This window comes from Podarcis gaigeae (genome assembly GCF_964106915.1).
Source record: "Podarcis gaigeae genome assembly, chromosome: 5".
Classification (NCBI taxonomy): Eukaryota; Metazoa; Chordata; class Lepidosauria; order Squamata; family Lacertidae; genus Podarcis; species Podarcis gaigeae.
In genome coordinates, this window is record NC_139681.1 from 99,721,835 (window position 1) to 99,741,803 (window position 19,969).

The window sequence follows — 19,969 nt, forward strand, 5'->3', positions numbered from 1 at the left end:
TGCCCCAGCCAGGAGGACTTCCTGTCACACCTGGTCTGGAGCTTCCTCCCCCTGTGTGTGACCAGGTGTGACCCTGGGAGACCCCATAAAAGGGCTAGTCACACAGCCATCTTCCTCCCAAGCTCCCAAGTTAAAACAGTACAACGCATCATCAGAGATCTACAACCTCTCCTGGACAATGACAGTTCTCTTTCTCAAGCTCTGGGAGGAAGACCTTTCATTGCCTACAGACAGCCACCCAGTCTTAAACAACTCCTAACCCACAATAATACTACAACCAGACCTAACACGGACACTGGCACCAGAGCCTGCAATAAACCCAGATGCCAACTTTGCTGCCACATACACCCGGACAACACCATTACTGGCCCCAACAACATCACACATACCTTCTCGGGACTATTTAATTGCTCATCGTCTAACATTGTGTATGCCATCAAATGCCAACAGTGTCCTTCAGCTCTCTATATTGGACAAACAGGCCAGACCTTACGCCAAAGAATGAACGGACATAAATCGGACATCAGGAATCACAAGACAGAGAAACCAGTAGGAGAACACTTCAATCTCCCAGGACATTCTATACAAGATCTCAAAGTAGCTGTTTTACTACAAAGGAATTTCAGAAATAGACTGGAAAGAGAAGCTGCTGAATTACAACTTATCACCAAACTTAAAACCATGGAGAAACCTGGTCTGAACAAAGACCTTGGATTCTTATCTCATTATACATGACAAAGCCATTTTTCACCTTTTCACCCCTTGCTTTTTCCTGTAAGACCTATTGCAGTCGTTAAGAGTCGTCAACAGGCTCATCACAGCTATCTGCCAATCACCCATTCCCACCAGCCTTCTGAGTAATACCCCTCCCCACCTTCTCACTATATAGAAGGGTCTGGAAACTTCTGTTTCAGTGTATCTGAAGAAGTGTGCATGCACACGAAAGCTCATACCAAGAACTGACTTAGTTGGTCTTTAAGGTGCTACTGGAAGGAATTTTTTTTTTGTTTTGGCCATCTTCCTCGTTTGCCTTTTTTGCTCTTTTGCCACTTTGAGCTCTCTTTCTCTTTGTTATTTTGGCTTTGCGGCTTATCTTGGGTATTTCACAACTACACCCCCCCCCCCGGGCTAGGTAATCACTTCATAGATTTACCTTTCCCACTCCAGGTGTATTGTTTCCCCCCCCCACACACACACACAGGCCCATCTCTCTGATCCCACCTCAAGCGTATAGATATTATCCTACCACTTGCCTACCACTTTTGTGGTGACAGGTGTTGTTATCCTACCACGGGCGTATTTTATTTATCCCACCCCTGCCACCAATTTTGTGCCGATCACACACAGGGCCCCCGGATGTTTGACGGTCTATTGATCCTGTGCCACCACTGCGATTGCTTTTTCCGCTGCCACCTCCCTGTTTCTCACGGGAACGCACAGAGTCCAGACAGTTGTTAACATAAACAAATAATCAAGTTTATTTTTAAATGCAGGAACAAGCTTATGGTTACAGTTAATTTTTCTTGGCAGTTTCTTAATCTTAGTTTCTTACCGACCTATATGTCCTAACAACTTCAAACTGATTATTCCAACTGTCTATCTGACTCCACCTAACAATTCCTCTCACTCTCTCACAATACAACTCGACCAACCCACTGCCTATTCCTCCCTCTTCCTTCTCCAATGCCCAAACCTCAACTGACTTTCAAAACCTCCCACTCTAACTTTTACTCCTCCCTTGCATTCCCACTCGCCAATCGCATCACACTCATTTAACCCTTTCCTTATGACCCACCTAGGAGGCAAACGCCACAACCATCTTGATGCTCTTGCTGTCTGCTGGCTCTCGGCCAGCAGCACACGAGCTCACTCCTGACAAGAGGACGAACCCAGACTTTTCTCTGTATCTGTAACCACAAGGTAAAGCCTGACTTCAGGATCACACAGAGGACTGAACGTGAGCAAACCTTATCATTACTTTAGAAGAAGATTACTGTGTCATTATTCTTTTAAGAGGGAACAAAAGCGGATTTACCAGGAACAAGTCCAATCTGGACCAGCCAGACTGGATTGCTTAACGCAAGGGATTCTCATGTATCCAATCAATTAGTTTCCTGCAATATGCAAGGGAATGTGCTCTGCTACGACCTCATTAGCCTAAGTGAGGAAGGATAATATTACTCAATATATCCTTTCCAATGCCCTCAACATTCCCACGGAATGAGCTAATCACAGGTGCAAGGTCAGCCAAGCCACTTGCTATGATAATGGCCCCGTGCCACAACTAGATCTGTGATTAATACTTGTCAGCTCAGTAATGTCTGTCAGTTCGTCTGCCTGTTGGTTAGCCAGTTGGTGTTACTTGTTTGGTATTAAGACTTGAATTGCTGAACTTATTTAGAGAAACTAAATAGAGAACTCTAAAATATTTAGAGATATTTTATACTTGTATGTATCTGTACATATCCATTCTGAAGGAAATCAGCCCTGAGTGCTCACTGGAAGGACAGATCCTGAAGCTGAGGCTCCAAGACTTTGGCCACCTCATGAGAAGAGAAGACTCCCTGGAAAAGACCATGATGTTGGGAAAGATGGAGGGCACAAGGAGAAGGGGACGACAGAGGATGAGATGGTGGGACAGTGTTCTTGAAGCTACAAACATGAGTCTGACCAAACTGCGGGAGGCAGTGGAAGACAGGAGGGCCTGGCGTGCTCTGGTCCAGGGGGTCACAAAGAGTCGGACACGACTAAACAACAACAACAACAATCTGTATATATCTATCTGCAAAAGCCTACCTATCTGTTTTTCTGAGCTTTGTCTTCTTTCCCTGCCTCTGTGTGGTGACTGGTAAAGGTAAAGGGACCCCTGACTGTTAGGTTGCAGACAACTCTGGGGTTGCGGCACTCATCTCACTTTACTGGCCGAGGGAGCCAGCGTACAGCTTCCGGTTCATGTGGCCAGCAGGACTAAGCCGCTTCTGGTGAACCAAAGCAGCACACAGAAACGCCGTTTACCTTCCTGCCGGAGTGGTACTTATTTATCTACTTGCACTTTGACGTGCTTTCAAACTGCTAGGTTGGCAGGAGCAGGGACCGAGCAACGGGAGCTCACCCCGTCACGGGGATTCGAACCACCGACCTTCTGATTGGCAAGCCCTAGGCTCTGTGGTTTAGACCACAGCACCACCTGTGTCCTGTGGTAACTGGTGCTGGGAGCAATTTCCACTATGTGAGGATCTCACCTGAGATTTCCAGCACAATGGCTATGCTCTGACCACACGGTCGGAGGCAATGATGCTTCTGAATACCCGTTGCTGTGAGAGTCTTGCTCTTGTGCCCGAATCCTGCTTGTGGGTTTCCCATGGGGGCAACTGGTTGGCCACTGTAAGAACAGGATGCCGGACTAGATGGGCCTGTGGCCTGATCCAGGAGGCTCCTCTCTCGTTCTGCCCTTGGACTAGGCTAAGACCACCTTCTGCTCTGCATTTCTCTGGTCTAGATGATCCTTCGGGTCCCTTCCAACTTTGCAATTCTAGAATTCTTTCTCAAACCATCAAAATCTTCCACGCGCGTTTGTGGACCCTGCACTGGTGTTGGTCTGTGCAGTGCAGGACTCTAATTGAACCCAGGCGATTGGCTGCTGCATCTTGGTTGCTTAGCACCAGGCATAAGGCCCGCCTCCCTCTGCTCCAGCCTGCTCAAGCTATGGGACCCGTTGATCACCTGTTGATCATTTGCAAAAGAAAGCGGAGACTTTGCTGGAGATCAGCGCAGACCCACAGCAAGACCTGGCGTAGATTTTGGAGGAGATGAAGCACCTTCTCCAATACACAGGCTGCTTCTTGGCCTTCTTCTCTGCTGGCTTCCTGATTGCTGCCACTTGGACAGACTGTTGGATGGTGAACACGGACGACTCCTTGGAGGTAAGGCAAAAAGAGAGGGAGAGGGAGACTCCAGGGGCTACACGGCTGGCTTAGATCCATCAGGTGCAGCTTTCCAGAGTGAGGAGGAGCAGTGGTGAATGTGGGAGCAGAACCTATGGGTCTGGTTTCTGAAAGGACTTTGGACTGCGTCTTCCTTAGAGTGAGAAAGAGAGAGTTGGCAGGAAGGTGGGAGAATCATAGCATTGTGGAGTTGGAAGTGGCCATGAGGATCATCTAGTTCAACTCCCTGCAGTGGTGGAATCTTTTACCCAGTGTAGGACTCGAATCCAAGACTCTGGAGAAGAAGAGTCTTGTGCTCTGCCGACTGGGCGATCCCCAGAAAACGTGAGAGGGTGAAGTCAGTAGGGAATGCTCTAGGTTTTGGACCAGTAATGCTGTTTTCCGGCTAAGGTAGTTTCTTAACCAGATTGTGAGAACTTTGCCATCCCTTTAAAAGTTGTTAAGCTCTGTATATAAGTAGAACACCCCATCAATCAGCTCAGAAGAGAATCTTGCTGGTGGGAGTCTTCAAGGTCACCCTGTGAGTTTAGCAACCGAGCACAGATTTGAACCCTGGTCTCCCAGGTCCGAGTCTTGACATGCTAACCACTCCCACTTTTAATCTATTAAAACAGCACCCCTAATTCACCAGTGTGATTTGTCAGAAGGGACGGGGCTATAGCCCAGTGGGCAAGGAGCCTGATTCACATGCAGAATATCCCATTTTCAGTCCCCAGCAAACTATTCCAGGCAGGGCTGAGAAAAACAGACCAGTGCTGTGATTTGGGATAAGGCAAGTCCCTAATAAACTCCCTAATAAACGTAATAATCAACACCATCAACATCAACAACTTCCTAATAAACATTAGCAAACAACAACAACAAAACCAGTTTGAACAGATGGGAAAAGGCAAGGAAATGCAAGGAGCAGTGGGAAATTCACATAGGAAGCTGCCTTATTTTATTAAGTATTATGATTGTCATGCAATGCCCTTTTAAAATGTGCTGGGGAGGTTCTTGGGTTGCTTTCATTTTCATTTTATGTATTTTGTATTTTTATGTTGTAATTTTATCCTGTGGACTGCCGAGAGACCTGCATGTTTATAGGGCAGTATACAAATTTAATAAACAAACAAATAATAATAGAAATATTTTGTGTTTTTAGCTTACATTTTATGTTGTGAACCGGTCATAGAAATTTAACAGCAGCAACAAATTCCTGCACTGGAGGGTTGGGCCAGATGACCTTTGGGAGTCCCTTCCAAGTCTACACTTCTATGATTCCAGCTTATCCTACGCTGGCTGGCAGCAGCTGTCCAGGGGGTCAGGAAGAGAGCCTCTCCCAGTCCCACCGGACTGAACCCAGGGCCTTCTGCATGCAAGGCAACTTCTTTGCCAAGCGGCTATTGAAAGACTGCTGGGTCGCTTGGGTGCCCTCTGGGCAATGTCACCCCTGACTGCCAAGGGAACCCAGAAATGGCAAGTTTCGCAAGCTGCTTCTCTCTAGACTTAGGGGAAACTGGGAAATCCAACACCGTGAACAGCAAAGGGGTTTGGTGTTTTTTTAACCTTGCCTCTGCGGTTCAAAGGCACCTCCAGTTGGACCGCGTCCCCTCCTCTCCTCCTCGGTGTTTCATTAATGCGCCCTCGGGGTTAAGCGCATTCAGGCTTTGCACGTCCCGGCGCTGCGTCTGAATACCAACGCGCTCGGCGAAGGGCCTGCAGCATTAATACCTGACAGAATGAGTTGATCTCGCCACCTAAGCGGGTCATTGCATCCCTAAATATGGGGACGGGGTGGGGGGGTAATGAGCCGTGTTCCCTGGAAAGGAGCCGGCGTCGGATCAGGGAGGCCAGACGCTGGCTCAGCAAGCAGTGCCGAGGAAGGGCTTTGCGCGAAGGAAAGAAGGAAGGAGATACAAAGAGGAAGGGAGAGAAGGAGAAAGGGAGGGAGAGAGAGAGAGAGAGAGAGAGAGAGAGAGAGAGAGAGAGAGATATGAAAGCATGGAAGAGAAAAGGAGAGAAAGAGGAAGGGAAGGAAGGAAGGAAGGAAAGGAAAGGAGGAAAGGGGAGAGAGAGAGAGGGAGGGAGGGAGGGAGGGAGGGGGGGAAGAAAGAAAGAAAGAAAGAAAGAAAGAAAGAAAGAAAGAAAGAAAGAGGCTCCAGACAAGGCTATCCGCCCAGATCACTTTTCTTTCTTCCCACCCCCAAATTTGCATGTTTCCAAGATTATGGGAAATCCCCCCAGTTTCAGCGCTTGGGGTGAATTTCAGCGCCTGGCTTTAGGTTGCCAAACCAAGCTGGTTTTAGGTGACTTTTTTCCAGTAGCCTGAGATTGTTTTCCCAGCTAAAATGCGTGCAGCCTCCATCCTGGGGGGTGGGGGCTTTAGATGGGAAAGGTAACAAATGTTTTTTTTTGGGGGGGGGGTTAGAGATAAAATGTGAGCAGGGGGAGGGTATGACAGAGATGTATAAAATTATGCAAGGCAAAGGGGGAAAGAGAGATTGTTGTTTAGTCGTTTAGTCCTGTCCGCCTCTTCGTGACCCCCTGGACCAGAGCACGCCAGGCCCTCCTGTCTTCCACTGCCTCCCGCAGTTTGGTCAGACTCATGTTCGTAGCTTCGAGAACACTGTCCCACCATCTCGTCCTCTGTCGTCCCCTTCTCCTTGTGCCCTCCGTCTTCTCCAACATCAGGGTCTTTTCCAGGGAGTCTTCTCTTCTCATGAGGTGGCCAAAGTCTTGGAGCCTCAGCTTCAGGATCTGTCCTTCCAGTGAGCACTCGGGGCTGATTTCCTTCAGAATGGAGAGGTTGGATCTTCTTGCAGTCCGTGGGACTCTCCAGAGTCTCCTCCAGCACCAGAATTCAAAAGCCTCAATTATTCAGCAATCAGCCTTCTTTATGGTCCAGCTCTCACTTCCATACTCGGATTTAAATAGAAACTGGCAGCTTCAAGGCTGTCACTTCTGCTGCTGGTGCTTCCTCTTTGGACCAGTCCGGAAGATAGGAAGCGGCTGCCTACTGAGTCAGGCCATTGGTCCACCCAGCTCTGTAGTGTCTACCCAGGCTGGCAGAGGCTCTACTGGATGTGAGGCATGGAGCTTCCTCCAGCCCTACCTGAAGATGTACCTGGGACATTCTGCTCACCCCATTTAAAGTGTGCTGTTCTGTTTTTAATCTCTGCATTTTAACATATCTGTGGTTTTGTATTGCTTTAATTCTGTTAGAGTTTAATTGCTTTACAACTTACTATTTTTCACAGGCTTTTAGCCTTCTGCATTTTCCCTTGTGTGGTTTTTAATTTGTGTCAGCTCCCTTGAGTCCCACTGTGGGGAAATGGCAGGATATTATCCCAAGCTATAGCTCTGGGATAACACAGGCCTTCACATAGAGGACTCATTCACAGAAGGAACTATCCTCTGTTGACTGGGGCACACAGAATAACAGAATGGTCAAGAGCTGGAAGGGTTCCCCAAAGGTCATGTAGCCCAACCCAGTTGCAAGGCCACTCTAACTGAAACTGTAGGCTCCTTGGGGCAGATCCTCATAGTAATAAGGATGATGGTCACTTTCTCCCACGTAGTTGAGTGCTACCTGCCGCGGCCTTTGGTGGGAATGCGTCACCAATGCCTTTGACGGGATAACAACCTGCGATGAATATGACTCCATCTTGGCTGAGCACCCAGGTATGTCTGCTGCGAGTTTTTATTATTATTATTATTACTGGATCAATTCTGAAGGAAATAGGTATTAGAGAAAGCATTTACTGGGACAGGTCACCATAAGCTGAAAAACTTGTTTTTGTTTGTTTGTTTGTTTGTTTTATTTGGTTTTCACTTTAATATTATCAAAATCACATATAATTCATCTCTAGAATCATTATGCTGATGTCAAAATGATCTGAAACTTACTTTATTTATTTATTTATTTATTTATTTATTTATTGCATTTAAATATCACACTTCCCCCCGCTAAGGAACTTAAAGTGGCGTACATGGTTCTTTCCCACCCTTCTCCTTTAGTCCCTACAACAACCCTGTGAAGTAGGTCAGTCTGAGAGGCAGCCACTGAGCTCAAGGTCACCCAGTGAGCTGTATGGCCAGGGAGGGATTCGAACCTTGGTCTCCCAGGTCCTACTCTGACACACTAACCACTGCGCCACACCAGTCCCTCCCTTCTGCCTCCAGGCTCTTTCTTGTTTTGCAGTGAAACTGGTCCTGACCCGAGCGATGCTCATCACGGCTGACATCCTGGCTGGCTTCGGGTTCACCTTCCTCCTCCTGGGCCTGGACTGTGTGAAATTCCTAACGGACGAACCTGGAATCAAAACCCAAATCTGCTTCATAGCTGGACTGGCTCTGCTAACGGGAGGTAGTTGGCCGCAGAAAGCTGGGACTTGGGTCGGGTGGGGCTGGGGCTGGGAGATAGAAGTTTATTCCCCCCCCCCTATTTTTTTATTGATTTTAACAAATAGAACATATAAAACATACAAAAGTAAACACACTACAATACTACACAAAAAAAAGAAACAAAAGAAAAAAACAAAAATAAAACCACATCTTCTTTCTAAAGTTCATTTTAAATTTCATTGTTAACTGACTTCCTCGAATCCCCTCTAACTGAATTTCATTGTATCACCTTGTAACAGTTCTCCAAGATTATCTTTCTACTACAGTAACTCCTTCAATCTACTATCTTCATCTCTTTTTTTTTATTAACTTAGATCCATATTAATATGCAACATTCTTATTCTAATCCTAGGCCTGTTTGGTACTTTCAAGTATTTTCTGCTTATCTTATATTACAATATATTACAATATTTAGCTAGATAATCTTTAAATTAACTTCCAATCTTCTTTCTGATCGCGGATTCTTCCAGTCAGGTCTGCCAGCTCCAAAAACTCCAACATCGTCATCTGCCATTCTTCTATTGTTGGTATTTCTTGAGATTTCCAATTTTTAGCTAATAGCAGTCTTGCTGCTGTAGTGGCATGCAAAAATAATCTAACATCTTTTTTGGCAATTCCAATCCTATTATTCCAAGTAAAAAGGCTTCTGGTTTCTTAACAAAGGTATTTTTCAACTTTTTTTTAACTCATTATAATTTTTTCCCAGAAGTCCTTAACTTTAGGATACATCCACCACATATGATAAAAAGTGCCTTCTTTTTCTTTGCACTTCCAGCATAAATTATCATTCGTATGATAAATATTTGCCAATTTTACCGGGGTTAAGTACCACCTATACATCATTTTCATAATGTTTTCTTTTAGTAGATAGAAGGAGTTTAAATTTAAAATGTTAAAGTGATAATAATGCTAAATTATTATCAATTTACGATGGGGCGGAAGGTCCTCAGGCTATGAAGGACTTGCTCACAAATTTATTGACAGCTGCACAAATTATTATAGCCAGGATGTGGAAGGGGCAAGCAGAATATAAAATGGAAGAATGGTATAAAGAGGTGTGGAATATAGCTATTAGCGATAAATTAACATGTGCCATTAAGGTAAGACAGGGAATATGCAGGAGAAATGATTTTGAGGAGTTACGGAGGGTGTTTGTAGAATTTGTGCTGTTAAAGGGGAAAAGGTTAAATACCATCGCAAGAGGTGTTGAAATTTGGAGAGGTTGGATAGGTACAGTGGAATGGTCTCGGGGTGGGGTGCACATTTTTATTCTTATTTATTTATGATTATTACATCGTCAAAATAAAAAAGGGATAAACTATGGGAAAGAAAAAGAAGAAGAAGAAATAGGTTAAACTTGACCACAACTTTCTAAGCAGGCAGTTCCAGAGTGTAAGTGTTGCCACACTAAGCAACTGGGCTTCCACAAGTTTTGGAATGGGGATTATGTGACACTTGCAAAATTGGCCATAGCCAACGGGGTCAGATCTACAAAAATTAGTGAAAAGCTTTTAAAATACTCAATTAACTGAGGTTCTGTCCCCCACAAAGCCTGCCCTCCAGAGAAGGAACTGCCAGAAGGCCCTCAGAGCTGGACCTCAGCGTCGGGGCAGAATGATGGGGGTGGAGACACTCCTTCAGGACTACTTGGCAGAGGCCGTTTAGGGCTTTCAAGGTCAGCACCAACACTTTGAATTATGCTCGGAAACGTACTAAGCTAAGAGAAGAGGGTGGAGGCAAGCCAATACCCCTTAGCTTGGAAACCCCCCTGACTTAGTTGCAGCTCTTGCAACCTGGCTCCATCTTTTGGCGAGGACACTTAAATGGCCAGCTAAAAAGAAACTTGCCTCACCAGTTCAGCAACAGAATCCTCCATTAGATTCTAAGCCTCACTGGGTAGAGCAAGCAAAGGCAAACTCGGCCCTCCAGATGTTTTGGGACTACAGTTCCCATCATCCCTGACCACTGGTCCTGTTAGCTAGGGATCATGGGAGTTGTAGTCCCAAAACATCTGGAGGGCTGAGTTTGCCTATGTATGGGGTAGAGGATCCAAGCACATCATCCTGGCCAGTGTCAGATTTACGTATAAGCTAAACAAGCTCTAGCTCAGGGCCCCACTCTCTTGGGGGCCCTCCAAAAAATTTAAAGGTAAAAAAACCTGGATGTAGATTTCCAAAATACAATATAAAAAACTAATAAAATAAAACCTACATACAGCAACAGTGTTTTGTGTTGTGTAAGTCATGGGCCCTGCCTGCTCGCCTGCTCCCTCAAATATCCCTGGTTTGCTCCTATCTATCTATCTATGTCTATCATCTATATATATGCCACGGGTGGCACTATGGGTTAAACCACAGAGCCTAGGACTTGCCGATCAGAAGGTTGGTGGTTCGAATCCCCGCAACGGGGTGAGCTCCCGTTGCTCGGTCCCTGCTCCTGCCAACCTAGCAGTTCGAAAGCACATCAAAGTCCAAGTAGATAAATAGGTACCGCTCCAGCGGAAAGGTAAACAGCGGTTCCGTGCGCTGCTCTGGTTCTCCAGAAGCGGCTTAGTCATGCTGGCCACATGACCTGGAAGCTGTACGCTGGCTCCCTCGGCCAATAAAGCGAGATGAGCAACGCAACCCCAGAGTCGGCCACGACTGGACCTAATGGTCAGGAGTCCCTTTAATATAGGGTGCATACATTCTGCATGGACTGGTCGCATGGCAACATGTTGCAAATGGCTTGAGATACCTATATAGCATATATTCAACACAAAAAACTGTCACAGTTTGTTGTTGACAAAGGACAGCTGGACATATAAAGGGCCCCATTACCTTCAGTAGCTCAGGGCCTCATCAAACCTAAATCCGGCCCTGATCCAGACTGACCCCTGCAAACACACCCGTGTTCTTTAGTCACATGGACAGAGAGAAGGATTTTCTTTGAGCCAGGCCACAGGAGTCGGCAATGGGACCTCATTTCAGCACTGTGGATCAGACCTTGAAAAGTGACGCACTGACCCATAACCATGTGCAGAGTGCAACTTGAACAATTGCATCCAGCCTCCATATTTCAAGGCCAAACATCCTCCAGGTCCAGCGTAATGTGGGGCAATGGTCAGAGTGATGCCCAGACATGCCGGGGGGGGGGGGGGCTGCACCCTTCAGTGCTGAAAACCTCCCCCAAGAAAACCGTTAGCGCCCACACCGAGAATTGCACCTCCCCATTCTGGAGTGTGGACTGTTTGCAGGCTGCGGTTCTGCTGCCTTTCCAAATTCAGAGCATGCAGTGGTGAATGAAACCCCCCAGGGGTACGAATTAAGCGGAGGATTTTACCTTTCACAGAGCTGCAGGGATTAAACGGAAGCCCTCGTGGGTCGGAGGTTGCGGGTGCAGCCGTGCCAAAGAATTCAAATTCCACATGAGGCAAAGCTGGAATCTGTGACCTGGATAAATTATGCAAATGAACCACCTTTGCAGAAACTTTCCTGTCTTTTTTTGGGGGGGGGGGGTCATCAGCATCCTGCCCATCATACTGTTCTATAGAATTTCATCTGGCATTTCCTAGATGCTTTTCCTAATCTCTTCAAAGCCACATAATCTAGAAACTTGTCCTTTCCTCCTCCCTCCCTCCCTCCCTCCCTCCCTCCCTCCCTCCCTCTCTTTCTCTCTCTCTCTTGGTGCTGGCTGACTTCTTCACTCACTGCCATGTATTCTGGGGTCCTGTCGCTCCTGTCATTTAGTTTAATGCATTTTAAGAGACCGTGTAACCAGAGTGGCTGGGGCAACCCAGATGGGCACGGTAGAAAAATATATATTAAATTATTACTATGTTTACAGGGGTGGGAGGAATGTCCTGCCCTTGCAAATAAAACCTTGCTTTGCAGATATCCACACTGCAGGGTGGCTGGGTATTGTGGATGACAAATTCAAGGTTACATTAGCCCTGCGAATTCTGTACCAGCTGGAGTTTCAGAGGCAGCCCCACGTATAACGCATTGCAGTAATCTAACCTTCAGGTTACCAGGGTGTAGAGAATAGTAGTTAGGCTCTCCCTGTCCAGATAGGGACGTAGATGGGCCACCAGCCGAAACTGGTGAAAGTCACTCTGGACCACTGAGGCCACCTGAGCCTTGAGCGACAGCAAAGGATCCAGGAGGACCCCCCAGCTAAGAACCTGTTCCTTCAGAGGAAACGTAACCCCATTAAGAGCAGGCAATCTCCCACACATCCGATCTAGGGAACCACATAGTAAGGCAAGTGCAAGTTGATTGTAGCATCATCATTGGGATAAATAATTTCTTTCTTACACGGAGAGACAGAGATTGGAGAATTTTGTGGGGCTGGTTGTTGCTAATGGTATAAACACATTCATGTCAAAGACACAATCTCCTTTTGCTCAAAACGCGGGGAAGGGTGTCTATTTGACCTGTAGACAAGGCATTTCTGAAGTTAATAATAATAAACAAGCACAACAGATGCTCTTCAGTCTCCTCCTCCTCCTTCTTCTTCTTCTTGTTCTTCCTGCTTGCTTTTTCAGAAATCTGCAGGCAGGCACCTCTCATTTTCAGTGTCCAAGACCACAGAGGAGGGTCACCAGTGGATCAGCAGAGGATAATATCCCAAACCAGGCAGGTAACATCTAGTGCTTGCTCTGTTTCTTGCAGGTGTCCCCGGGCTCATTGGATCCGTCTGGTACGCCATCGGCGTCTACGTGGAGCGCTCGACTCTGGTTTTGCATAATGTCTTTGTGGGCATCCAGTACAAATTTGGGTGGTCCTGTTGGCTGGGGCTGAGCGGGTCTCTGGGCTGCTTCTTATCTGGCTCCTTGCTAACCTGCTGCATGTATCTCTTCAGAGGTAAGAGCTGGGGGTGGAGGAGTCCACCATGCAAAATGTTCTTGTGGTTGTTGTTGTTTAGTCATTTAGTCGTGTCCAACTATTTGTGACCCCCTGGACCAGAGCACGCCAGGCACTCCTGTCTTCCACTGCCTCCCGCAGTTTGGTCAAAGTCATGCTAGTACCTTCAAGAACACTGTCCAACCATCTCGTCCTTCTGATGGAGCCCATTCCCCTATCAAACACCTTCTGATGGAGCCCATTCCCCTATCAAACAGCTCTTGGCATCAGAAAATTATTCTTGATGTTTAGTTAGACTCTCCTTTCTTGTAACTTGAATCCATTGGTTCGAGTCCTACCCACCTGTCACTTTTTTCCAGGGTGATGAGGAACCATTAGTGACCACTCTTTGTTTTTGTTTTATATATAGTTTTTATTAAATTTTCTGTTTTACAATTTCAAATACTCATTCTACATCCTTCAGATATCAAGGACCCCTTCGTCTCTTTCCATGGTTCATTTTACATACCTTAAATCCTTGCATGTTTTACAAAAATCAGTATTCCATTATTGCATCCATCAGAACTAATTTACACTGTTGAATTTATCTTAATGCTGTCAGCGTTTTCAGCTGCACACAATTATTTCCCATGTAGTCAAGAAATGTTTGCCAATCTTCTTAAAAATTTGTGAGCACTTTTTGGGTTTGGGTTACAGGTAGATAGCCTTGTTGGTCTGCCGTGGTCGAAACAAAACAAAACAAAACAAAACAAAACAAAACAATCCTTCCAGTAGCCTAAAGTGCTACTGGAAGGAATTATTTTTATTTTTTTACTTTTTTGTTTCGTCTTTGGGTTCGATGAGTCAATCATCTACAAATCCATCTAGCAGTAACTTTGCCCAACCACATTTTACCAGCTTGTCTGCAAGAATGTCATGGGACACATTGTCAAAAACCTTCCTGAAATCAAAATAAACAGTCGGGGATCCTTCAGCTGTGATTCCTGTATTGCAGGGGGGCTGGATTGGATAGCCTTTGAAGTTCCCTTCCATCTGTGCAATTCTACGGCGATTCCCGCCCACGTTCTAACCAGCAGTGTTTTTGTGTGTTTCTCTCCCTTTCCGGGGCTCTGGGCTACAGATGTTGGTGCAAGCAGTTCGCTGCGGAAGACTTACTCCCCTCCTGGGATGAGCAGCCTGTGCCGTCCAGCCTCCCAGACAACTACTGCCAAAATGTACGCCATGGACACCAGAGTGTGAGGAAGAGGAGATCCTGAGAGGACTTTGCTCACCTCCTTTGTGACTTATGGGGCTGCCCCAGATGCCAGAAAGGGTCTCCAGAGGCTGTGATTCAGCCCCAAGGACTTTGGCTGTTTCCACCAACCATGTTCAGGACAATCTCTCATCCCTAACAAATGTCTGTTAGTTTGTTTTGAGAATTGTGCCTATGGTGAATGCAGCGGGTTCTGGGAAACACCCATAATTTAACCCGAGTGGTCAAATGGCAGGGGGTTGGACTAGATGATCCGCTGGCCCCCTTCCAATGATTCCATAGCCCAAGAAATGTGGCTGTTTGATGCAGCCTTGGCATGCACCTCATCAGCTGACTTCAGGGCTCCCCTTCAGCAGCACACCCTCTCCTGCTTGTGGGGGTCTGAATGTGCATGGCACTCATTGGCCGAAGGCCATCCCCAGGGCCAGATTTAGATGGAGAGCGGCCCTCGGCTACTCCACTTGTGAGGACCCTCCCAATCCCCCACCCTTACGACTAGAAGAAAATGGAAGTGTCATGAACAAAACTGAGTGAAGCCAAGGATAGTGATGGGTATTTAAAATTCTGCAATTCATAATACCTCCTCTAAAGGACATCAGAAAACATCATCAAAATTTGTTTAAGTTAGTCGCTTTCAATGTACAGAAAGCTCAGTGCAGACAACCTCTCTTGAGACATCGTGGCCCTTAATTCGTTTTTAATTCTTTTGAGTCTTGGAAAACTCCTCTCTCCAGAGCAGTTAGTGACCCCAAGGCTAAGAAATAGCCATAAGATTGCTTCCACATTAGGAAAGGCCAATTTTTTCCTTGTATATAATTTGATCAAGTTATGTAAAAGACAGAGAGTGCTCTGTTGTAAGCTTTGTCTCACGTACAGGTTGCAAAGTGTAAAAGGTCTTCAGCCAATTATCCTATACATAAATCCCACAGGTGCAGGGAAGTCCAAAATACATATGAGTGTCTCTTCTGGAAAACAGGACAACAGCAGCCCAACATACAGAATTGGTGGCATGCAATGAGGGACATTTTGGGAGCAATTCTTAGGAATCGATGCTTTTTGGATTGCCTGAGACCCTGCTTGCCTGCTACTTCCCCAACCTGTATGTGTAAATAAACAGATATACCAAACCACTACAAGTCTCGAGCATACTTTGTCCCCCTCCTTCTTCTAATTCTTTGAAACAGACCCCCCACAACTGCAGTCCACAATCTTTTGGGGACCCCCACCCACCCCTTGGTTCCATAAACAACCCCCCCGATGCCCTCTAAAAAGCATTATTCAGAACAGTGGTCTGCATGACTGTTACGTACTGAGTTCAAAAGGATCCAAAATGCAACAGTCTGATTGGTCCACAGGAGCCACCCAATCCAACTCCAGGTGGAAGTGAATCTGCAACCTGATTGGCCTACAGGAGAATTCCGGAATAACCAATCACGTGGGGCCCATTGTGTAAATAATGTATATAAGGCAGACATTCTGGGGGAACTTCCATTCCTCCTCACCACTATGAGCTGAATAAAGAGCATGAAATCTGCACTCGACTCCGAGTATAGTGGTACCTCGGGTTACATATGCTTCAGGTTACAGACTCCGCTAACCCAGAAATAGTGCTTCAGGTTAAGAACTTTGCTTCAGGATAAGAACAGAAATCGGGCTCCGGCAGCATGGCGGCAGCAGGAGACTCCATTAGCAAAGTGGTGTCTCAGGTTAAGAACAGTTTCAGGTTAAGAACAGACCTCCGGAACGAATTAAGTACTTAACCAGAGGTACCACTGTATATTTCAATGACCTACTAAGGAAGATAATGTTAGAAAGTTGCACACACACACACACCCAGTCTCTGCGTAGCAGTGCAGGAGACTCCAGAGGGTCATGTTTACATTGAGATTTGAGACCTAGAGGAGGCTGCAGTGTCCTTAAGAATTATGGTTTAATGGGACATATTTGCCATGAGTTGAGATGAAGGAGCTGCAGATTTTACCATATTGTCATCCCAAAAGCAGCTTGCTCCATGCAGCAGGTCAGCATTGCAGATAGAGCCATTCTAAGTTCCCCAGCCAGCTCTAATAGCTGCCCCCAACTCCTTGTCCTTCTTCTCTGCCATGCAGCTCCTCCCCTTCTGCCTCAGTCATTCCAAGACATGGACCTGGAAAGCCCAAATGTGAAGCAAAGGTCAGTGTCGATAAGCCCAAAGTTGATATGCCCTGTGAAAAGAGCTTATCCTTTCTCTCCTTTCTGGTCACGGAGCGGTGGGGGGGGGGGGGGAGAGACACACTGAAAGGCTGTTTCCTTTTTATTTGCAAAACAGAGAGTTACTTCCAACAGGACGATTTCAGACCCTCCAAGTGTCCCTATTTTCCAGGGACATCCCTGATTTAGAAAAGTCGTCTCGGTTTCTGACCCCAGAATGTCCCGCTTGTCCTTTGGACGTCCCTATTTTGACTGGAGAAATGTTGGAGGGTATGGAGTTGTCTGACCCCCCAAGCCATCTGAAGGCAATCCTGTACAGTGGTACCTCAGGTTACATACGCTTCAAGTTACAGACTCCGCTAACCCAGAAATATTACCTCGGGTTAAGAACTTTGCTTCAGGATAAAAACAGAAATCGTGCAGTGGCAGCGCAGTGGCAGCAGGAGGCCCCATTAGCTAAAGTGGTGCTTCAGGTTAAGAACAGTTTCAGGTTAAGAAAGGACCTCTGGAACGAATTAAGTACAGTACTTAACCCGAGGTACCACTGTATAGGGAATGGGTTTTTTGTTTTGTTTTTTTTTAAAAAAGGTTTAAGGTTTTATTATGTTTCTGTATAAGTTGGAAGCTGCCCAGAGTGGTGGGGGCAACCCATTCAGATGTGCGGGATATAAACAGTAAAGTAATCATTATGGAATGGGACGTCCCTGTTTCTCATTGGAGAAATGTTGGAGGGTATGTGATTTCCTTGCACAGGGTCCCGAGAAAACAGCCTGGCCCAACTAGCTGCTGTGGACGCCTGAAAGAGAGTCTCTCTAGCCAGTTTTCAGCACCCTCACCTGGCCAAGGAAGTTAAAGCATCCCAGGAGCAAAGCCAAGAGTGGATGAACTTCTCCATCTCTCTCTTTTCCAGATTTTCCCAGTCCACAGTGGAGGCCCTTACAATTTTCCCTACCTCCCTGATGCTCCACAAGCCCCAACACATCAGCGCCTTTTTCTGTCATTTCTGCTGGAAATACAAAGCTGGCACTGCCCAGGATGAGGCCCGCTTGATCTCTCACCTGCCAACTGCTGTCAGTTCCCTCCTTTCATCTGAAAGCAAAACCAAATCGGCTTCTTGCACGGGAATAAAATAACAGGACTTCCCACACAGAGGAAGTGTCTGAAGCTCTGATTCCTCGTCTCTGCCCATAGAAAATTCATTTGACGCTACAGAAATGCAGCATGAAAATCGGGGAACGGAAATCCTCAAAAGCCATTTTGGCAAAAACGCATTAGTTCGTCCAACCGATTAAATGCCGCTGGCAGAAAGAGGTGGCAGGATTCCAGCTGCCCCCAACCTGTCGCTATGCGGGATGCATCAAATTTGTTACTAGAAGATGGTGGCGGACTATCTAGTCCATGGGTAGGCAAACTAAGGCCCGGGGGCTGGATCCGGCCCAATTGCCTTTTAAATCCAGCTCAAGGACAGTCCGGGAATCTGTGTTTTTACATGAGTAGAATGTGTCCTTTTATTTAAAATGCATCTCTGGGTTATTTGTGGGGCACAGGAATTCATTCATATATACAGTACTTTTCAAAATATAGTACAGCCCTCCACAAGGTCTGAGGGACAGTGGACCAGCCCATGGCTGAAAAAGTTTGTGGACCCCTGATCTAGTCAAAGCATGTAAAGTAAATTCAAATACAACCTGCTTTCCTCGCATGTACACCCTACAAGGTTGTGGCTGGCTGGAAAGGACATCTCCACACTGCGGTGAGAAAACAGAGGGTGTTTATTGCTAGCAATAATGGCTCAGTAGGATCACTCTCCAAAAGCTGAGCAAGCCAGGAAAGGGTGGAGCCTCATTAATATGCAGAGCTGTTATTTGTTATAGAAATTTGTTGTTGTTGTTTAGTCGTGACCGACTCTTCGTGACCCCCTGGACCAGAGCACGCCAGGCACTCCTGTCTTCCACTGCCTCCCGCAGTTAGGTCAAACTCATGCTGGTAGCTTCGAGAACACTGTCCCACCATCTCGTCCTCTGCCGTCCCCTTCTTCTTGTGCCCTCCATCTTTCCCAACATCAGGGTCTTTTCCAGGGAGTCTTCTCTTCTCCTGAGGTGGCCAAAGTCTTGGAGCCTCAGCTTCAGGATCTGTCCCTCCAGTGAGCACTCAGGGCTGATTTCCTTCAGAATGGAGAGGTTGGTTTTGGGGGTGCGGCCTGCCGGATTTAAACGCAGGTGTGGCCAGGGATCTCCCTCTTTCCCCGCCTACCAGCTGTTCCTGTTTCCCACTCTCCCCGCCCCTTAAGGTTTCCATTCCTTGACCTTGCTATGGACTTTGGTTGGTTGCCATTGAGGGGCCTGGTCGGAATTGTTCCACTTGGCAAATTGGCACCAGCCACTTGGTTTTCGCCTACCTCATAGCAAATCGCCACAACTTTCTGGGTATTGGCGGTTAGGCATTGGTATTGTTTTGCAGATGGAAGAGGGAAGGTAGCGCCATCACCTGCCCCACATATTGAAGGGAGGTCCGGTAAAGGATTCTGGGGGTCGTGGCCCTGTCCGAAGCTGAGGGGGTGAGGGCCTAAGGCACGCCCCCTAGCGGTGACCCCGGGGGAGTTCCTAGATGATGTTCATCAGCAGGACTCCCCCTACTGGTGGTTAACCCTTCCCGGACTTCAAGCGGACGGGCTGAAGTCGGATATAGTCGGTTAGGACCAATGCCTAAGCCGCTCATCACCTGTAACCAATAAAGTTGTGGCCTTATTTAGCCCATTAACCTTAATAATTGTGTCTTTATTTCCACTGGGGGGAGGACGGGAACTCGCCACGCAAGAGCATCTAAGGCAGGAATGAGGGATGTTTTCCCCCTCCCAGTTAAGAACTGCATTTCTTCCTAGGTAGTAAGAATATAAAAAGAGCCTGCTAGATCAGACCAGCCAGTGATAGCCCTCGCGTCCTCCATGAATTTGTCTTCATCCTCCTTTCAAAGCCATCCAAGTTGGTGAGCATCCTTGCCTCCCGTGTCAGCGGGTTCCACAGTTCAACTATGTGCTGTGCCAGCATTAGCTTTGGTGAACTAAGCCACAGCTTAGCACGGCGTGTGAACCAGACGTCTGAGAATCAAAGAACTTAAGGAGAGCCTGCTGGATCAGGCCCGTGGCTCACCTGGCCCAGCATCCTGTTCTCACGGTGGCCAAAAGGGATACCCAAAAGGGAGACCTGCAAGTAGGATCCGAGTGCGAAATCCCTCTCCCTTCCAGTGGTTTCCAGCAACCAGGATACAGAAGCATTGCTGTCTCTTGACTGTCGAAGGAGAGCTTAGACATTGGGGGGGGGGGGCTTGAATGCTGCTGCTGGTGAGCAGGGCTA

General features: G+C 46.9%; 1 protein-coding gene across 1 annotated transcript; it reads left to right on the top strand.

Moving 5' to 3' along the window:
• Nucleotides 1-3,726: 3,726 nt before the first annotated feature.
• On the top strand, nt 3,727-15,167 carry CLDN16 (claudin 16). The gene is made up of 5 exons (XM_083739954.1): nt 3,727-3,923; nt 7,505-7,607; nt 8,128-8,292; nt 12,983-13,174; nt 14,295-15,167. The coding sequence occupies exons 1-5, from the start codon at nt 3,810-3,812 to the stop codon at nt 14,411-14,413; spliced, it is 693 nt and encodes a 230-aa protein (XP_083596080.1). The 5' UTR covers nt 3,727-3,809; the 3' UTR covers nt 14,414-15,167.
• The last annotated feature ends 4,802 nt before the right edge of the window (nt 15,168-19,969 follow it).

Bases quoted from the DNA above. Each gene is read 5' to 3' on its own strand.
- CLDN16 (XM_083739954.1), top strand. From the start codon at position 3,810: ATGAAGCACCTTCTCCAATACACAGGCTGCTTCTTGGCCTTCTTCTCT. The intron at 3,924-7,504 runs GTAAGGCAAAAA...TCTCCCACGTAG, and splicing joins ACACGGACGACTCCTTGGAG to TTGAGTGCTACCTGCCGCGG. The intron at 8,293-12,982 runs GTAGTTGGCCGC...TGTTTCTTGCAG, and splicing joins ACTGGCTCTGCTAACGGGAG to GTGTCCCCGGGCTCATTGGA.